Source organism: Anolis carolinensis, chromosome 2 (assembly GCF_035594765.1).
Source record: "Anolis carolinensis isolate JA03-04 chromosome 2, rAnoCar3.1.pri, whole genome shotgun sequence".
Lineage (NCBI taxonomy): Eukaryota > Metazoa > Chordata > Lepidosauria > Squamata > Dactyloidae > Anolis > Anolis carolinensis.
Genome location: NC_085842.1, coordinates 121,085,397 through 121,105,644, shown reverse-complemented (window position 1 = coordinate 121,105,644; position 20,248 = coordinate 121,085,397). Strand labels below are relative to the sequence as shown.

The 20,248-nt window shown below is 37.9% G+C and overlaps 1 protein-coding gene across 4 annotated transcripts in view; it reads right to left on the bottom strand.

Annotated features, from left to right (window-relative positions):
* slit3 (slit guidance ligand 3) overlaps positions 1-20,248 on the bottom strand; it is a 558,157-nt gene that overhangs the window by 112,101 nt on the left and 425,808 nt on the right. For all 4 annotated transcript variants that reach the window (XM_062970473.1, XM_062970476.1, XM_062970474.1 and 1 more), the window contains 4 exons: positions 18,877-19,027; positions 17,629-17,703; positions 7,206-7,349; positions 4,673-4,816 (listed from right to left, as the gene is read on the bottom strand). In XM_062970473.1, the coding sequence (XP_062826543.1) occupies positions 4,673-4,816; positions 7,206-7,349; positions 17,629-17,703; positions 18,877-19,027 (514 nt within the window). The remainder of the gene's footprint in view (positions 1-4,672; positions 4,817-7,205; positions 7,350-17,628; positions 17,704-18,876; positions 19,028-20,248) is intronic.

Sequence of the window (20,248 nt, the reverse complement as noted above, 5' to 3'; positions counted from 1 at the left end):
TTAAAAATTTCTGTGGGTTTTAAGCCACCATATTGAATAGAGATGAATAATTATTATTAATATTCAAGGTCTCACCTCCTGACATGAGACTAGAATACCCTACGATTTTCAAATTATGAAATATATGCACATTTACAGCCAGACTATTTTTATTTAAAAGGTTTTTCATATGTGTGTGTGTGAATTTCAACTGATGAATTTAATTAATCAAAATGTCTGGGATCCCTTCAAAAGGTTTTTAGAAGGAAAGACCATTTCAACGTGGGGGTTTCAAATTTGACTATTATAAATTTTAATTTTCACCACTCGTTTAACTTCCTTCTGTGAAAAAAAAAAAGGTCATGATGAAGAAAAAAAAAGAACCACAGTTCACAATTGCTGGTGGCTTGTGAACAGGTTGTGAAACAGTGAGCTTTTTGCTTTTGCTTTTTGGTGTATTTCTTTGCCAAGTACTTTGCATTTTTATATCGCCATTTGTTCAGATTTTTTTTCTTTTTTATATAAATATGGACATTTTAGCTTTGTTTTTGGTTTTTGGTTTTCTCTCTCTCTCTTTTTGATCCTTTTTAAATCTCAGTTTTCCCACTTTCTATACAATCAAATGTTCTCACTCTTTCAATGTTAATTTACTCTATCTTATAAGGTAAAACTTCAATAAAAATATATATTAAAAAAATGTATCAGGTAAAACCCAGTGGGTTTCAAACCAAATAAAAAAATTACTAATGCTTTTGAGCATTGATAAAACATAGTTTTGTTCTAGCCTTTGAGAAAATACATGCATTTATCATGGGCATATAGAAATACTTTGATTTTTGCATCTTTTGTCCGCAATAATGTCAACACATAATTTATTAGAGGAATAAATATTATCAGCTTAAGAGATACCTAGGGAACGCTACTATACTTCTTGTCAGGAGCAAGAATAAAACATGCCTGTTACTAGAATCGAGAGACTCAGTATTACTGACAATATATCTCACAGTGAAAGAACTTCACTGATGAAAAGCAATTCCAAATCTTCAAATGGAAACATTATTAAGGAATTTTATTAGCAAATAGGCTTTTCTTTCTTGTCTGGTGTACAAGGTTTAGCTCTTCAATGGTTCAATTCGTTTCTCCGGGACCGGAGATAGAGGGTGGAGTGGTCAGGCCAAAGCTCTGAGAGCTCCTGCCTTTGCTGTGGAGTTCCCCAGGGCGCTATCCTTTCGCCCCTGTTATTTAACATCTACCCTGTTTCCCTGAAAATAAGACATCCCCAAAAAATAAGACCTAGTAGAAGTTTTGCTGAATTGCTAAATATAAGGCCTCCCCCGAAAGTAAGACCTAGCAAAGTTTTTGTTTGGAAGCATGCCCGGCACCTGCCAAACAAAACACCATAGCATGCAGGATTGGTAAATGTACATAATAACAATAATAATAATAATAATAATAATAATAATAATAATAATAATAATAATTTTATTTTTATACCCCGCCTCCATCTCCCCAGAGGGACTTGGGGCGGCTTACATACCGGTTGTATATGGAAATAATGGTAGTAACAAGAAATTCTTGACAGGAGTCACAGTTGGTCTGGTTTAGTTATATTGGTTTGTGATGACAACTACTGTACAGTATAGAATCAATGTTCATTTGAATATGAATTCTTCTTAATGGAAAAATAGGACATCCCCTGAAAATAAGACCTAGCGCACCTTTGGGAGTAAAAAATAATATAAGACACTGTCTTATTTTCGGGGAAACATGGTACGTCCGACCACTTGCTGGACTAGTGCGGAGCTTTGGCATAGAGTGCTACCAGTATGCAGATGATACCCAGCTACTCTTGCGTCTCGAACCTGGGACAACCACGATTCCTGAGAACTTTAAGCTGTGTTTGGAAGCAGTGATGAGTTGGCTGCGAGCGAGTAGACTAAAAGTGAATCCCGCAAAAACTGAGATACTCTGGCCCGGCCAGCCACCAGAGTTAATCCAGTCACTGCCTGACTTTGATGGGGAAGTTCTGGTTCCGTCTGCTACTGTTAAAAGCCTTGGTGTTGTGTTGGACTCATCGCTGACAATGGAGGCCCAGATCACTGCCATAAGTAAGCAGGCCTTTTTTCATCTTCGTCAGGCAAGGAAATTGGCATCCTACCTTTCGACAGAAGCATTGGCAACGGTAATCCATGCAACAGTCACCACTAGGTTGGATTATTGTAACGCCTTATACGCCGGCCTTCCCAAGACAAAAACCCAGAAGATTCGAATGGTCCAAAATGCGGCGATCAGGCTGCTAGCGGGATCATCTATAAGATCCCATATTATACCGATTCTGAAACAACTGCATTGGCTACCAATAGAACATCGGATCTCCTACAAGATACTGATCCTGACATTTAGAGCTCGAAATGGCCAAGGACCATTATATCTTAGGGACCGCCTCATTCCTTTTTTCCATCAGTGGTCACCTCGATCCTCCCAGGAAAATCTCCTATACGTACTGGGCCCTAGGGAGGTACGACTGGAAGCTACAAGGCGTAGAGCCTTTTCGACCTATGCTCCAATTCTGTGGAACTCATTACCTCCATATGTTAGAGCAAAGTCGGAGTTGCGACCTTTTGTAAAAGCACTCAAGACTTGGCTGTTTGGTTGTGCATTTAAGTAAATCAGATCTAATTTGCCAAATAGTCACTGTTGAATGTTTTTAGGTTGAATGTTTTTATGTTGAATATTTTTATGTTGAATGTTTTTATATTGTGGAATGATATTTTAAATTGTAAGTCGCTCGGAGCACTCTGGTGGAGAGCGACTAATTAAGAAATAAAGTGAAGTGAAGTGAAGTGAACTTGAAAATGGTAACATTTGAAAGATACAAAACTGGGTAATCAGATTTCTCTCTCATGAAAGTCACAGAAACACTTGCATGGAAGTAGGGCAATAAGGAAAAGCTAGTCTGTTTATGATTTAGATATTCAGTAGTTGAATTTAAAGGAAGTTTTATTCCTTTTTAAAGCTATGGGATAGATGAAGTATTCACAAATGTATTTGTGTCTTTGCAAGAACAAAATGATATGGATATTTCACAGCTGAATCACCAGAGTCTAGTCTATGTGAATTTCACAACCAGTAAAAAAAGACAAGAAACAAATCACAAGTATGGAAAACACACTTTGTTCATTTACTGTGCATGCAATTATCAGGCCTATCATCATTCATTTGTTAATGTTGATGCTACGCAATCTATATAAAGAAAAAATGAGCAGAGTAGTTCATAAAGTACTGTGGTACAGAAAGAAATACAAGTTAAAAATTGGGAGGAAATATGAATCTTCCTAATGATAATTAAAGTAAAGATTGATGAAGCATATGCATAGAATGCTTCAAGGCTCTTAATATACAGAGAAAAAGCAAAACAGATCAAATGTTTTAAGATGTGTGGTAGAGAGATTAGTGAGAGGTCTGAAGGATCTGAGCCATGGAACTCTAATTCAAATGATGCTTGTAGAACAGTCATATACTTCTTATGGGGAAAAACACCTAGGGCCATAAAAATAATATCTGACACAACATATAAGAACTTGCTCCCATGTGGATGTTATCTTTCTTTTGCTGCATCTAAAGCTAAGGCAAAGCCTTGGTGCTAACCAGCACATTAAACGCCTGATGGTCTTATTCAGTAACAACTGTTGGCATAGTCCTTTCATGTCAGCTCAGGGAAAAACAAAGTGGCTGTTGTCAAGGCTGCAGGGTACTTATTACAGATGTTCAGAGACCTTAATTCTGAAATCAAATGCAGTAGTTAAAGCAGTGGTCCTCAACCTGTGGGTCCCCAGGTGCTTTGCCTACAAATCCCAGAAATCCCAGCCAGTTTACCAGTTGTTAGGATTTCTGGGAGTCGAAGGCCAAAACATCTGGGAACCCACAGGTTGAGAACCACTGAGTTAAGGGAGAATCTTAGAACCAGGAAGTCCCTTAAGTTCTATCTCTTTCATGAAACCATTTGATGCCCCTGCCTGACATAATATCAGTCAGGATCAGACTCCCATTCAAAAGAAGGGAATCACTAGATTTAAAAGGCTAGTAAAGTAATTATTCATATTAAAGCACTGACACTCTGGTGGCTGTAAGTCAGGTTGTATATATATGTTTCCTTCACTACCAAAAATTGTGCCCTTGGGTCTATCAGGTGCTGGGACTCATGGGTGGGAGAAGGCCTTTCCATTTCTGGGCAGCTTGTGGGCTTCCTTTTGGAAACTGTTTGACCATAAAATAGACAGAATGCTGGACTAGATGGAGTTTCTCAAGTCTATCCAGTCTAACCTACCCAGACAATTTTAACAGTGAATTTTGACGTGTGTTTTATTGGTATTGGTGTTGGTCTTTGATATATGCATTTTAATTGTGTTGTATTTGTCTGACTGTTTTAACCATGTTGTGCCCTATCTCAAGGCCAGAGAAAGAGGTGGGCCTGGCTCCTCATGTTTTTATATTTATCAACAATATTGTTCCTATAGCTAAAACCACTTCAATTGATTTCAATTTGTTTTGAAAAATTACAGGTTTACCCGACAGTTGGGTTTTTTAAGAAAAGAGAGAATTTTTTTTGTTTATCTTCCTTACTTTCATGTAACTAAATTCAAGCAACTATCATAAACCAAAACCCAGCATTTAAAGTAACAAGATTACTTACATTGTAGATAAAGAAACCAGTGTATTGAAGGCTCCTGGAGTGATTGTAGTAATGCGATTGTCATAGAGAGAGAGTAATCTTACGGAGCTCAGTCCTGTGAAGGTGTCATTGTTTACACAACTGATCATGTTGCTCCTGAGCATTCTAAAAAGGATTTAAACCTAGAATTAGAGTTCCTTAATTAAAAGAGGGGAGGGGAAAGGAAATAAGAAGGGAGGCAATGTATGGGCAAGTCAACTGAAAGACAAAACCTGATACCGGTAGCTAAATGTTTGCCAACATGTACATTTGTCCTTGACAGTTTTTATATATATTGGCTTAGAAAATACTGTTTGCAGTGTGATGATGCTTACTTGAGATATGAAGTGACCACTCTCTATTGTACTCCGGCTCATGTTAAAATTTAAACCAGAAAAAGCCTGTCTTATTCCATTATCCCAATTCTCTACCCTGCAACTAATGGAAACCAGGCACCTCCTGCCACTCTCTTTCCATCTGGCCACTACATTTCTCCATATGCACTTTTGTCTTGTGCATCACATGTCAAAAGTAAACTGATGGGACCTCCTCCCCTTTTACTGTCCAGAGTTTTGTATCTCAGGCTAAATTCTAATTCTAATTGAGATTGTTTCCTTAAGTAACCTATTCATTATTATTCTGTATGTTATGGACTGCTAATAGATGGTGCCTAATCGTGAAGCCAACAGGAAATTAAAAGTTACCTGGGAAGGCCAAGAGCTGGAGCACTGTTCCCACCCTAAATATCTTAGATGGAACACTAACATTGAAGAACACTGTGCAAACACCAAGCATAAAGCAGCTGCACGTAATAACATCCTGCACAAACTAACTAATAGCTCATGGGATGCAGACCCAAAATTAATAAGAACATCAGCCCTGGTCTTGTCTTACTCAACTGCTGAGTATGCCTGCACCGCTTGGCACAAATCTGTTCACATGAAGCAGGTGAATATAACACTAAATGAAACATGTAAAATAATCACAGGATCTCTTAAACCTACATCTGCTGATAAGCTAGCAGGCATTGCCCCCTCCCATGTGTTACAGGAAGTTGCTGTCAATTGCGAGAGAAATAAAGTTGAACACCGAGAAAGCCATCCATCGGATGGCTTTCAGCCTCCTTCTAGTAGACTTAAATCAAGGAAAAGTTTCATGAGAACCACCACTCCTCTCCTCTTAATGCTCCTTCAGTAACAGCAAGAATATCCCTGTAGGCAGAAAAATCAGGCATTTCCAATTTAATGACCTCCCACGAGGGTCTTCCGCCATGGGCAAAGCAAGAATGGGTAACTTGGAAGTCCCTGAATAGACTCAGAAGTGGAGTTGGCAGATCAAAAGACAACCTGGCAAAATGACATTACCTAGAAGAATCCTCCACCTTGTGCAACTGTGGAGCAGAACAAACAACTCAGCATCTGTATGCTTGCCCACAATGACCTTCCTCATGCGTAGAGGAAGAACTGTTTAAAGCTACAGACAATGCGGTTGCTGTTGCCCATTTTTGATCTAAAATTATTTAGCTGCTTGTGCTCCCTTATTTTATCAGTTTTATACTTATTTATTTGTGCAGTACTTTTGACATGAAATAAAATAGGTGGTGCCTATGCAAACAATTTTGCATAATCTTCATCTTTTTATACTGGGTTGAGTATGTCCTTTGCTGTATGTATTTCATTCTACTCAAATGAGAGATAGCTAGACTTTTTTTTTTTAAAAAAAAAGGTAAACAGAAAAACAAATCCACTTCCACTGCAGTTGTGGCTTTAAGTCTTTAGCATTCATTTTTCTTGTAATATAATGCTTTGAGTAACTTGTCCTGGTTATTTTCTTTTCATGCTGTTCCTGCCAGGTCTCTTTCAGCCCATTCTTGTTCTAAATCGTTGCTTATTTAGTCACTATTTAGCATTTCTGCTACAAAAGCAGTCTCTGACAATGATAGCAGTCTATGGTTTTGCTTAGCATCTTAAACTAAGTATATACTTTTCACATCATTCAAGAATTGTAAGTATTGGGGAAATGTTTCACAGAAGACACTTGCATGCAATGTAAGAAATGAGTAAGCAATCCCAAGGCACTGTTTGTTGCCCAAGAAATTATTAGGGGCACGTGCCTCTACTCACAATTTGTGATGATAAGTGTCAACACACAGAAACGTCCTTTCTTGTAATGCATATTTTATACTTTCTTGAGGACACAATAAACCTTTCATTTGAATAGGAGAACAAGTCAATGCAGGTTTGTAAAGAGAGATTTTTAGAATCGCCAGGAAGCAATAATATAATTAAAGATCACAGAGGTGCTACTAACAGATTACACCAGCGATTCAGAGAGTCCTATGCATACTCAAAATGTTAAGTCTCCTACCTTGAGCCCCATCAGCCTGCAATCAAAACCAGCAGTGGTAATTCACTGCACCTGTGATCAAACATGCAACAGATACACAACAGTACCTTTCTGCCTTTCCCCCCCCCCCCCCTTTTCCCAGTCAAAAGCAAGCAGGTTTTATACTCACAATGTCTTGAGCCCTACGAGACCTCTAAACATTCGTCCATGAACAGATTCCAACTGATTCCCTGTTAACATCAGTTCCTGAACTCCTGCTGCCCCATCAAAAGTGCCTTCCCGAATCTCTTTGATCTTATTATTACTCAGGTTTCTGAAAGGAGAAACAAATGTGATATGAAGCAGACAATATTATTTAACAAGGTTAAATGTGTTCCGTCACACCAATCTAGGTGTGTTTGCACTGGATAGTGATGGGACAAACAATAGTTACAACACAGATTAAGTATTTCCTGCTGTTCAAATTCTCCTATCATATGTCACAGTACTAGTAGGGTTTGGGGTTTTTTATTTGGTGGGGTGAAAAGCATGGCGTAACATTACTGCTTTCTGACATTTTTATCAGCATATTTTTCTTCAGGGAAACGTTAGCATAATTTTTAATCGGTTGACATAGAAGCAAGGTTGTTAACATTGTGAGCATCTCTTTCTTTTAAACAGACCATGAGATTTATTTAATATTTTCAGGTATGATGGCAAATAAATATGTTGTAAAAGCCAACAATACTGAAACATAAGATTGTTCAAGTTATTATTTCATTATATTTAGGCATACCCCATTTTATTTTCACATACTACCTAAAAGATAGGCTTGCAGTCTATTGAGAGCCAGTATATTGTATTGATTAGTTTGTATTGATTAGATATTACTTTTCATTTTCATCAAGCTATGATACTCACTGGATATATACCTTCCAATACTTCAGAGATTAAAAACAGGGACACTTGTGGCCAGAATGTGGTAAGATGGCAGAAAGGCTACGAAAGACTGAAGCAGGTTGCTCTTATCTGAGCCCACAGGGAAGGGCAAAATTTTGCCCCTCCAACAGTCTACTGCACTTTGAATTGTTTGCAGCAAATGAAGTCAAAGGGCAAATATGAAAGAAAACTAAAGAATCTGGGATATTTTAAAAGCAGTTGAAATAGGGGGCCAACAGAGAGCTAAACAAGACTGTTCCTGTCAAACCAAGAATGTTGGAGGGTCTGTGGATAATCCTGAGACAGTTTCTCTCAGTTTGATCTACTTCACAGGGTTCCAGCATAGATAGAGTCAGAAAGAGAGCCATGTATACTGCTTTACGTTCATAGCGGGAGGGGCCTTCCTGTTCCGTGCTCCTGAAGAAATAAAAGGCACAAAAGAAATGAAGGAAACGGGAGAAACGAATTCCTTGCCCCACTCTAAAAAGGTAAAGGTTTTCACCTGACATTATGATGGTAGCAGAGGTCGATGGATCGAAACCATCCCCTGCTACCATCATTCCACGCTGTCACATTAAGCCTAGTTGTATCTGACTCTGGGGGTTGGTGCTTATCTCTATTTCTAAGTCGAAGGGCCAGTGTTGTCCGTAGACACCTTCAAGGTGATCTGGACAGCATGACTGCATGGAGCATACAACTCTAGTTCCCACATATTTCATCTGAGTCTTCATGACCTTTTCATTTAGGAATTCTAGTTTAGGCAATGTAAAATTTAAGGGGGAGAGTTGAGGTGAAGTAGTTACAGTGTCCTGGGAATTTCGCAATAATTGTATGTAACTATACCGAGGGGGGGGGGGGGAAGCCCATACTATACACAAAATATTAGGAAGTAAAATAGTTTGTTCCTACAATATTATAATTTTAAAGGTCTGAAAAGAATAGGGGAATTAACAACCAGAACAAGAAATAAAAAAGGAGAAATACAAAAGGAAAAAAAATCTCCCTCAACAATTTGTCAAAGACAGCCATTCTAAAGAGAATAGATGCCAAGGATTCACTGCAAACAAGCATATTTTTATGCAATGCTAAGTATATTCTCTATCATGGCCTCCACTGTGTGAAAGCAATTTCGAAAGCTAGGATTAGTAACTGTATGAGTTACTGGTAGCCTGGTTTGTTTCCTCAAACAGCAGAGACAGCCTGGCTGTGCAGCTTGTGACCCATCACCTTTTATCCAGTCTGAGGAATAAGGGAGGGAAAGAGCGGTAACAACAAAGCACAAAAACAACTACAATCATGGAAGTGCTCTCTCTCCTCCCTTTAAAGTAGCTTCATGCATTTTACTTCAATCCATAGTATAAAGATTAGGCTTTATGTTTAATGTCACAAACAGTTCAGAAACAGTGTTATGACAGATGAATTCAATCTGGTGCTGAACTGTTGTCTGATGAAAAAATTAGTTAAGAATCTCTTTTAAATCCACAGATAATGCAAGCATTATTCTTGTTACTGCCACGTCTTTTTTGTCCAATAACCAGTGACACTAAAGGGTCAGTTCTTCCATTACATTTTAAAGAGATAGGCACATTTTGGTAAACCACATCCAACTAAACATCTAGGACTAAAAGACAATGTCACATGGATCCCTGCTAGTGTAATAGGAACCTTTTCCCCTTCTCCTTGCTGAAGTTGGTTATGTCTCTTAAAACTTGTCCAAGAAGGTTTCCCAAATGTCAGGATCAGGTTTTAAGAGCATCCAGGGAGATGCAGAGGGAGAGGTGGGCGAAGCCTTCATTGCCCCAGAGTTCCCCGGCTTCTTAACCTCCATGTGATGAGGCCCTGGAAGTGTTTTGGATTTTGGAATACCTGCATTTGATAGAGATATCTAGGAGATTGTAGGCAGGTCTAAACATAACATTCATCTATGTTTCATATACACCTTATACTCATAGCCCTTAGGTAACTTTACACTATATTTGTAATAATTTTCTACAATCTTTGGTACTTTGAACCATCATTATGTCACTATCTCAACTATCCATGTGGGCTATTTTGGATTTTTGGAATACTTTGCATTTTGGCATTTCAATTAAAGGATGCTCAACCTGTAGTTATATTGGCAAAACCATCTTGTGGGATTCTTCATCTGTCAACTACGCAAATGTTTATAAAGGCAAGATTAGTAAATAGGATTTATTGCATTTGAAACATGTATAAGTGATTGTATAAACAGAATGACTCTGGAACAGAGACCAGTTTTCCCATGTATCACATCCATTATCCACAGCTTTAGTTTCCCAGATGTTACCAAATGGTTAACCACTAGTTATTTGGATTCCATCCAAGAAGCAAGAAATCAGTGAAGTATTGCCAAATAATGTAGCATGTTCCAAGAAGTATAATTTCTGAAATTGTGCTACTGTGATCCCATCAATAATGATTCCATTCAGATATTTTGTCTTGAATTGCTTCCAGAGAAGCCATCACCACTGGAAGTGCAGTTATCTAGTTTTCCAGAGGTATTTGACCTCCATTTCTATGTCTCAATATTTCATAATCTCTTCCTTCTCTTTGTTTTCAGTTGTGTTATCCCCAGGGACTGTCACACCCTGCTTCCCCAACTACAGTTAAATCATATATATTATGCTTATCAGTTTGAATCTTAAACGTCCCAGAAAATCTTCACAATTTTTAAACATTTTTCAGGCTTATGTTCCCTCCCCGATTTCCAGATGTTTGTATATATTGTAATGTACAACAGTAGTTAATTTATCATGTCATTACTTATATTCAGATTGTCATTCATTACTTATATATTACATGAATAAGGTGATCAACAATTTAAAAAAAGGTAAAGGTTTTCCCCTGACGTTAAGTCCAGTCGTGACCGACTCTGGGGGTTGGTGCTCATCTCCATTTCTAAGCCGAAGAGCCGGCATTGTCCGTAGACACCTCCAAGGTCATGTGGCCAGCATGACTGCATGGAGAGCTGTTACCTTCCCGCTGGAGTGGTACCTATTTATCTACTCACATTTGCATGTTTTCGAACTGCAAATGTGACTGCTCTTTCTTCACTTTTCATCCTCTCTGCAGATCTATCAGTGTTTACTCTTTCCTTTCTTTGATACATTTGCTTAAGGATCTTTTTTCTACTTCATGAATTATTTCTCTTATAATACCCTGCAGTCATCAAAACAAAATTAATTATTTTATGTATTTAGAGTATTTATACCATCCTCTTCAACCACAAAGGTTCCCAGAGAGGCTTATAATTGACAGTTCCCTGTCCTGAGGATTACAATCTAAACAAGACATCAAGAAAAAGGGGTTGGAACTTGGGAGGGAATGACATTTTGCAGTTCCTGGCTGCAATCCTTCTCTGTCAATGGCCATTAGCAATCATAGTTGAAATAGAGAGAGGGGCTCTCAACACCCACTGTGACCCACTCACAATGGAATCAAGATATTCTGTGTGCTTTTTAAATAGCTCAGCATTGAAGTCAACATTGGCACCCAGGCAAATGGTTCAGCTGTTTACAGCCGGTTCGTTACATGCAATTGCCAACATGCTGAATTCAGTCCAGGCTGTCCTGAAATTGTTCTGTTTGTTACATTGTACAGGTCCCTGGAACACCAAAACGCAACAGATAGCAGATTAAAGATTTAACTGATGCTGGCTATCTGTACGTGAATCAGATGGACACTTCTTGTGACTGAATAACAGACTTAAAATTGTGGAAATAACAGACTCTTTATTTGTTGCAGGATATATTCAGGTGAAAATACTTAACTTAAAGAATAATAAATGCACCTGTTTTACAACAGGTAATACAATAATGTGTGAAAATGTCATTGGCTCTAACTCCTTAAATTCTGCCAACATTTTACATAAGCTGTGATATGGGAAATATTTTTTTAAGTTTGTGAAATATTTTCCAGATGCAGACAACCAGCATTGTGCTATTATGTTCAGATATTCTTTTCCACTTAAATAGTACTTGCCGTTCACATTCATTAGAAGCAGGCACCTAATGGCTTTTCAGTATTCATGATGAGCTATCATGTAAATTTGTACCAAGGGACTTCTTAAAAGCAGCCACAGTTGACCCTGAAATCAATTGTGTCAATGAATCCTTGGGGGCCGCTTAAACACAAGACTTATTGACAGAACAGACAAAGGCTTCAAGTGAAAGCTGCCCATATATACTATTACAGCATACCAATAATGTTTCTAAGGTGTCATAGTGAACTGGCCTTGGTTTGCCTCTGTTGCTATGGTGGACAGAGGAAAAAGAGAGCTGGTGAGGTTTAATTTTCATAGATAGCACTAAATTAGCATGTTGCCATAGTAAAGGTTACAGGTGTAACAGACATTTCCTCATGCACAGCATAAGCGCCAAAAACTGCATAAAGCATTATGTTGTATCAATGAAAGGATGTCATAAGGAGGAAGGAGCAGACTTGTTTTCTGCTGCCTTGGAGACTAGGACTCGGAGCAATGGATTCAAATGAAAGGAAAGGAGATGCCACTTAAACATTAGGAAGAACTTCCTGACTGAAAGAGCTATTCAGCAGTGGAACTCTCTGTCTTGAAGTGTGGTAGAAGTTCTTTCCTCAAGGCTTTTAAACAGAGGTTGGTTGGATGGCTGTCTGTCAGGTGTACTTTGTGCTTTTCCTGCATGGCAGGGGGTTGGACTATATGGCCCATGTGGTCTGTTCCAACTTTATTATCCTATGATTCTATCATTCTATGAAATCACAGTTTCATAAAACCAAGCAGGCCCGTGCCTTTTGTCTCGCATTAACCTTGTGTATAAATTATCTCGGGAATGTTGTCTGGTTGCATCCAAGACCCCTGTCTCAATTTCCGTAAAGGACTGGGAGACAGGAGACACTAAGCCCTGGAATCCTGATCAAGGGAAAGGAGAAGGACCTAATACTTGCTCTTACTTCCATAAACCATGGTTTTTAAGTCTCAGATGATAGAGGCAGAGTACTGTGTGTATACCATGAAAAGCATTTCCTGTAAATAACACATCTCTTCTTCTTCTTTCTAAGCTATTTTTTCCAATGGAGGGATTAGCATTTGTTTTGGGCATCCTCAGGTCTCAGACTGGCAGCACACATGTCTTCCTTGATGGTGTCCATCCATCTTTTCTTTGGATGTGGTCTTATAGACACAAAATTAGAAAAAGGAGAATAATTTTCTTTAAAATTCTGATCTTTTAGTTCCTTTAGGATTCATACCACAACCAGTATAAGTGAATGTGCACCCATCTCTATTTTTCAGTATTCAGAAGCTGGCATTGGTTTGAATATACTTTTCATTTATAAAATGTTTTAAACAATATAAACAATACATTTATGTGCATTATTATAGTTTCTTATAGTGTTCTGTAACTTTTATATGCTTTATAAAATTCTAACAATAAGAGCATATGAAGTATTCACATACCCTAGGAAGAGACTACAATTGTACAGGGTAACTACAAGCACTGGTTTATTTATACTGTTCATTGTGGCAGAAATCTCTAAATGGGAGGGCATTTCACAGCCGAGGAGCCTCCACTGAGAAGGCCCTGTCCCTTGTTCCCACCAGCCGTGCTTGCGAGGCAGGTGGGACCGAGAGCAGGCCCTCCCAAGGTGATCTTAGCATTCTTAATGGTTCATAGGAGGAGATACGTTCGGACAGATAAGCTGGACCAGAACCGTTTAGGGATTTATAAGTCAAAACCAGCACTTTGAATTGGGCTCGGTAGCATATCGGCAGCCAGTGGAACTGGGTTAACAAAGGGAGTAGTACGCTCCCTGTATGCCGCCCCGGTTATCAATCTGGCTGCCGCCCGTTGTACTAATTGGAGCTCCCGGGCAGTCTTCAAAGGCAATCCCACGTAGAGTGCGTTGCAGTAATCCAAACGGGATATAACCAGAGCATTTATTCTTAAGCTGAATTTGTATGTAAGTCAGAACAGGTACATTTTTAAGTGTGAATCCAGCCGAAATATGTATTTTTAGTTTTGGATAGCATAGGGAAGGGTTAACATTCCTGTGGTGTTTGTTTTGCTGTCTGTGCTCCTGTTCAGAAGATTTCACCTTGCTTTTTGTCCCTGTGATAATCAGATTTTGAAACATTTGGCTTGTTGTGGAAACAAGGTTTGGTGAGAATGCTTTAGTTGAGACCCCTTTAGCCCATGATAACTCATCCAGGAGCAAATTTCCCTTCTGAGGGGTAGATTTATCTCACTTACTGTTGTCTCACTCTCATTCTTAATTATGAGTCATTTGTAAGTCGGATGTCTGTAACTGGGGTATTGTCTGTATTCTACAAAACCGAATTTGGAATTTTAAGCAAGAGGTGGCAAACAAGAGAGATTCATGATTTTTAAGAAAGAAAACTGTAAACAAAAAGTGCTTTCCAGTCAAATAGGCTTTTCACACTGAACTGCATCAGGTGTCTTTTGTAATGGGACAAAAACCCTAAATACCCCAGCAAGGAGAGATTTCTGCTTGCAGGCATCAATGAAGCAGCTTTATGATAGATTGCAAGACTGTTAGCTCTTGCTGCTAGAGTGCAGACATCTGAACTGCACCTGTATTTCTAAATACTTATATTTTCCAAGAATAGAGCATGGAGAATTTATTGCCTCGCAAAGATATAAAATGCTAAATGGGAACATTTCATGCATACTGAAAATGCTCCTTTGTCCGGCAGTCTCTACTCCTTGAAAATCGGCGTACAAAAAGAGACATAACCTGTTCCAGATTATTAAAATCTCTCATGCAATACACAGAGATAGATGGTCTACCAAGTGTATTTCCATAACTGCAGCATTAAAGAGATATCAGCCTTACATATATTTTCCATTCTTGGTTTGTGAACCCCAGTTTAGAGCTATTTGACATTTTAAAGATATTATACATAGAATTCCAGATTTCAAAAAGTATATAAAATTGTTCTGTTATTTTTCTTTAAAAAGCTCTAATAGACACCATCAGAGACATTAGCTGGACTAGAATTTAGAAAATCGATCCAAACCAGCCTTGGAAATAAGAACTTGCAGTCAGAAGTAAATAGTGCACACCAGATGTTTAGTTATTTGTGGACACGGGAAAGGAGAAAAAGAGACATCAGTATATAAATATTCTAGCTATATGGTTTCCTTTCAATTTAACTTTGGGCAGCAGGTACAGGCAATTCAATATTAGCACATTATGAATTTGTTTCAGATGTGAATGTAGTCCACCAAATTTGACAAGGTCAGTCAGGAACCAATTGCTATGCCACGTATGTTTTTTAAAAATCCACTAAATTTCTATTGAGTAATATTTCTCCTCAAGAGGAGCTGTATTTTGTACAACTCAAGAGAAAAATGACTCCACTGTACATTAAAATATTCCTGTACAAGAATAATATATTTAAAATACGGGCATAAACAATAAATGCAAAAAAGGCATTATAGATTATTAATGAATGAAACAGGTGTGTCCTATAAGGAAAGGTCACTGCAGTTAACAAGGAACTACCATAATAGCGCATGAACTGCGTCTACCAAAGAAGAAGCTACTTAGATTTGCCCCAGGGCCAAAAAGCATGAACCTCTTAAGGTGGTTAATTAATGTGCCTTTGTTCATGGCTTGTTAATCGACACCTACTTTCCAGAAGATAATGGATCCACATGATGAGACCGGAGAGAGAATTATGACACACGAGGTGAGAAGCTTCCAATCTAAACCATATAAGAAATGCAGATCATCTTTTATAGTCCAAACCTATGCTATGTGAAGAATTAGTAGTAGTCTTCAGAACACTGTTTTCTCCACTGGATCACCAGGCTAAGGTAAGGGATGCCTCAACTTCTTTGTGCCTACATGTTGTCATCTTGCACTGATGTATATTATGTTGTGCATAACACTGACAAATTTCTCAGGTGGTGAAGGTCACTTCCTAGCACAACAACTAGACAAGAATAGCTGTTCATCCAAAGAAATTGCTGTTGCAATTCTTTTAAATTATGGGAAAAATTAGATACTAGTATGGGGACTGAAGGACACCCAGCGCACAACCTAACCTTCTCCACTTACTGATAGATTATATATCTACATTGTTCCCACAGGGAAATAGGGTGGTCTATAAAGTTTTCTTTTATCATCATCATCAACAAAAGGTTATTATTTATTATTTATTGAAATTTCAATAAATAAATGCACTTTTTAATTACTAACTTCTGATCTCAGAGCTTGATCCCAAGTCTCCTGTTTTTGTGGATTATTTATAGGCAAGGGAAGCAATGTCCCCAGTTTGGATGAGATCACCTCAGACAAGAGAACAGTACTGTGTATAAATCTTCAATTACACTAATAGAGCACTGGCTTGCTAAAATTTCTGATTTGTTGCTGTAACTTGTAAAGACTCTCCAGGAGGTTTATGTATTTATTTAGTAGCTTACTCTTTGCCTCCCAGACACTGTAGTGTTAGTACTCATTCACCGCTCTACTCTTCTAGCCTTTTTGGCTAGAAGAAAGGAAGCTAATACTGTATGCTGTTGTTGTTGTTGTTGTTGTTGTTGCTGTTCAATCATTCAGTTGTTTCCGACTACTCGTGACCTCATGGACCAGTCCATTTTATACTGTATAACATTTCTTATTCCATTTCCCTAATTACCTGAAAAGGAATAACCCTATCATTTCATCTTTATCTGGAATAGTTCAGTGTGTGTATATCTGAATGACAAGCAGTCAGCAACTGTGGTTGGTACTTAATGTGTAACACTTTATAATTTATAACAGTAATCATCTCTATATCTCATGTTCTGGTCTGGAAACTTTAGTTTTGGGATACTTCAGAACTAGCAAACCTATTAATAGTTCATCTTTTGTCTTGTTACTATTGTCAGGACCATGGACAAGAGAAGGAGGAGGTGGAAGGGGGGGGGGTTGCCTCCCAGCAGCCAAGCCTGAGCCCATGAGAGAGGAACAGCCTGAAATGACAGCAATAACGCTCCCTGCCCAGTTATAGCACAGAATGTACATAATTCAGCTACCCCAGTCAAAGAGTTTGGTCCAAAAGAGGAATGACCAGCAGTAGGACTTTTGAAGGAGCAGCATAAAAAATAAGCTTCGGCAACAGTACCTTGCTGGAAGCAATAGTTGTGTTGGATGTTTCAGCCGGTGACTTTGACCCTTGGGCCTTGTATTTCATGCCAGAGGTAATTGGTGACTGCGAATGTGTTTGACCTTTGGACCAGTCTCTCAGAATACCCTTTGTGCTTGCTACTTTGTGTGGATTACCTTTGTGAATGACCCTGGACTTCATTTGGACTAGCTGGAGAGCCTTGTGTATGTGACCTTTGGACCGGACTTTGGAAATCTCCTATGATTAAAATTTTGTAAGTGCTATCTCTGTGTTGACTGTGGACTGCCTTGACTACTCTTGCTAAGCTCTGGCTGCAGTGTCTTGACACCTATTGACATAGAAGTATCTTCTGTTTTGGATACTGAAGCAATGTGCTTTCTTAAGTGTATTTGTACTTTAAACTTCTTAATAGCATACTGGCAGCCAGATTCTGTATGTTTATTTGGGAAAAAAATAAACAACATTTGAGTCCGCATAAATTCACATCTGAGCCTCTGTGACTGTATTCATAATTAAAAGCAACAAAATTTGTGAAACTTACATCTTTCTTAAACTGGGGAGCTTCTTGAATATTCCAGTTGCTTCCAGAACAGAAATGTCATTATCATGTAAACGCCTTAGGAGAAATAACAATGAAATCATGTAAGACATTATTGGCTTGGAAATACCCATATAGCATGAACATTTTTTGCACTAAAAATATCAACAAAGACATGAATGACATTCTCAGAGAAAGGCCATATATGCAATCAAACAAATAAACAGCATAGCATTGTGACAAATGCATTGGAAGAAAACTCAAATCCTTACATAACTATGAAGTTGCCTGGATCATCTTAGGTCAGTTACTCCATCTTATTTATTTCTATTTTATAGAAATACATTTTAATCTGTATTTTGATATATACATATACATACATACACACATACATACATACATATATGATTTATGTGTGTGTGTTTTGCATTTATAAATTGAATGGTGAATTTAATTTTTGAACGGAATTCCTTTACTATTGCTATGTAAAAAAAAATCATATAAACTGCCATTCTGAACAGCTGCATTTGAATATAAGCATATGCTCCTGAGTACTTCTAGCAACCTAGCACTAGTTGGAGGAATCCTACATAGCAAAAGCAGCCAGGTGAGGCCATTAAACCATGCCAAAGACAATGGTTCTGGAAGGCACTTTGAAAGGACTAGTCATAATTTAGCTTCATTCAAAACAGGGCAACAGGTAGTCAATTCGATGTCATTTCCTGTCCTTGGGTTCAACAAAGGACTAGATCAGTAGCTCTACAGAACCTGGAATGACTATAAATCAATTTCGGGTTTCAGCAGCCCTTATTTTTACCAAAACAAGAGAGCATCAGGAACACACTTTTTTTGTTAAAGGAGTCTTATATTTCTGACAGGCTCCCAGAACAGCAGTTTTCCTTCCTTTCTGACCCTGTTCTTCCTTTTGGATCTTGTTTTTAGAGGCTACTAAAAAGGCAAGGAAAAAAGGTATGTAGTATATGCAATTAATGTACCACATATTGCCCACCCCAAGAAAGTAAGCTTTTTACTTAAAGATTCTTGAAATCAGAAGTCTAGTGTGAATACAGATCCTAAGTAATGTAATTAGACAGTTTTTATTTTCCTCCAAGGCAGTACTCTTAACACCACAATATTGCAGTTGTTTTACAATGCCCTTTAAAACCTTGGATACCATCTAAATAAGACACACTGAATCGCTTCAATAGCTGAATATTCTATGGTCTCTTTTGCAAAAATTTCCACACTTACAAGTCTGTTGTATATTCTGGAAGGTGGCTGGGAAGTCGAGTGAGCTTTTGGTTAGAACACTCTACAATTGTTCCCTCACAGCGGCATTTTTCGGGACAGATCAGGTCCATAAAGCATTCCCCAGTGAACTTACTCCTGTAGTCCTCTGAACCTGCAAAGTTTAATATTTCCAGATAAATAACTACACAGAAAAATAGCTATCACAAATTACTTCTAAAGGAATGAGCACTTCCATTTCGCTTGGTGAATGGAAAAGAATGGACTGAAATCTTTATTATGCTGTGAAGTAGTTGCAACAATTTACTTCACTGTAGATCTAAGAGATTGTGGACCTGTTCCCTCTTTGGCAAGTCTCTTTGGCAAGTTTCTTCCAGTGCATTTTCTCTTTTCAGAAAATATTTTTCTCAGTTTTAGTACCAACTCAGAGACACAAGAAAGCTTTGATAAAGTCTAATCGAACAAATGAGTGTGCTTTGCAAATGTATATATATATATATATTAAACAATGTAAGAATAGTGCAGAACAGTGTTCTTCTGGAACATGGCCATACAGCCCGGAAAACATACAACAACCCAGTGCAGAAGGAATTAATTTGAGTAGCAAAGACTTTCACTTTAACCACACGCAGTGCTTTGTATATTTAGCAAAAATGGCATCTCAGAATGCTTTGACTTATTTTAATTAAATGTCTTTCCAAATAAACCAGCCATTCCTGATTTTTAAAAATAGGAATTAAGACATTTAAACATTAAATGTTTTGTTAAAGAGTTATCAGCACACATTAATTCATTAATAATTGCCTGCTCACTTCATAGTTCATTGTGGCATCAACTAAATATTTCTCTGAAATCATCTGTTATTTCCACCATCCTAACAAACCCAAGTGTTTGTAACTTTTCCAGGTCTATATAAGTCAGTTGTAATTGAAACCTCTATTTGTCAATGTCTGATTCACTTATCTGACAAATAACACCTCTTTAGAAATGACATTCTGGGAAGGTAAAGGACTAGAAGGCAAAGTTGTTGAATTACTCTGCAAAATAACTCCGTAAAGGCTCTCAACAAAAAAATATGTGCACAGAGATCTGAATCAATTTAAAGATCTTAACCTAGTTTGAGAACATTGCTGGTGTTTTCTACTATCATAACTCAGAAAAGCTGTTTTGTACATGAAATACAGACCTGTATATAAGCTGCGCTTCATTAAGCTATCTGGTTAACATGTATGCTGAGTGTATAATGAGCAAAACTGAATTAGACTCAGAGGAAGGAGGCATAAAAATTGGAGGAAGTAACATTAACAATTTAAGATATGCTGATAATACCATACTACTAGTCAAAAAGAACAAAGCCTTGAAATGATTATTAAAT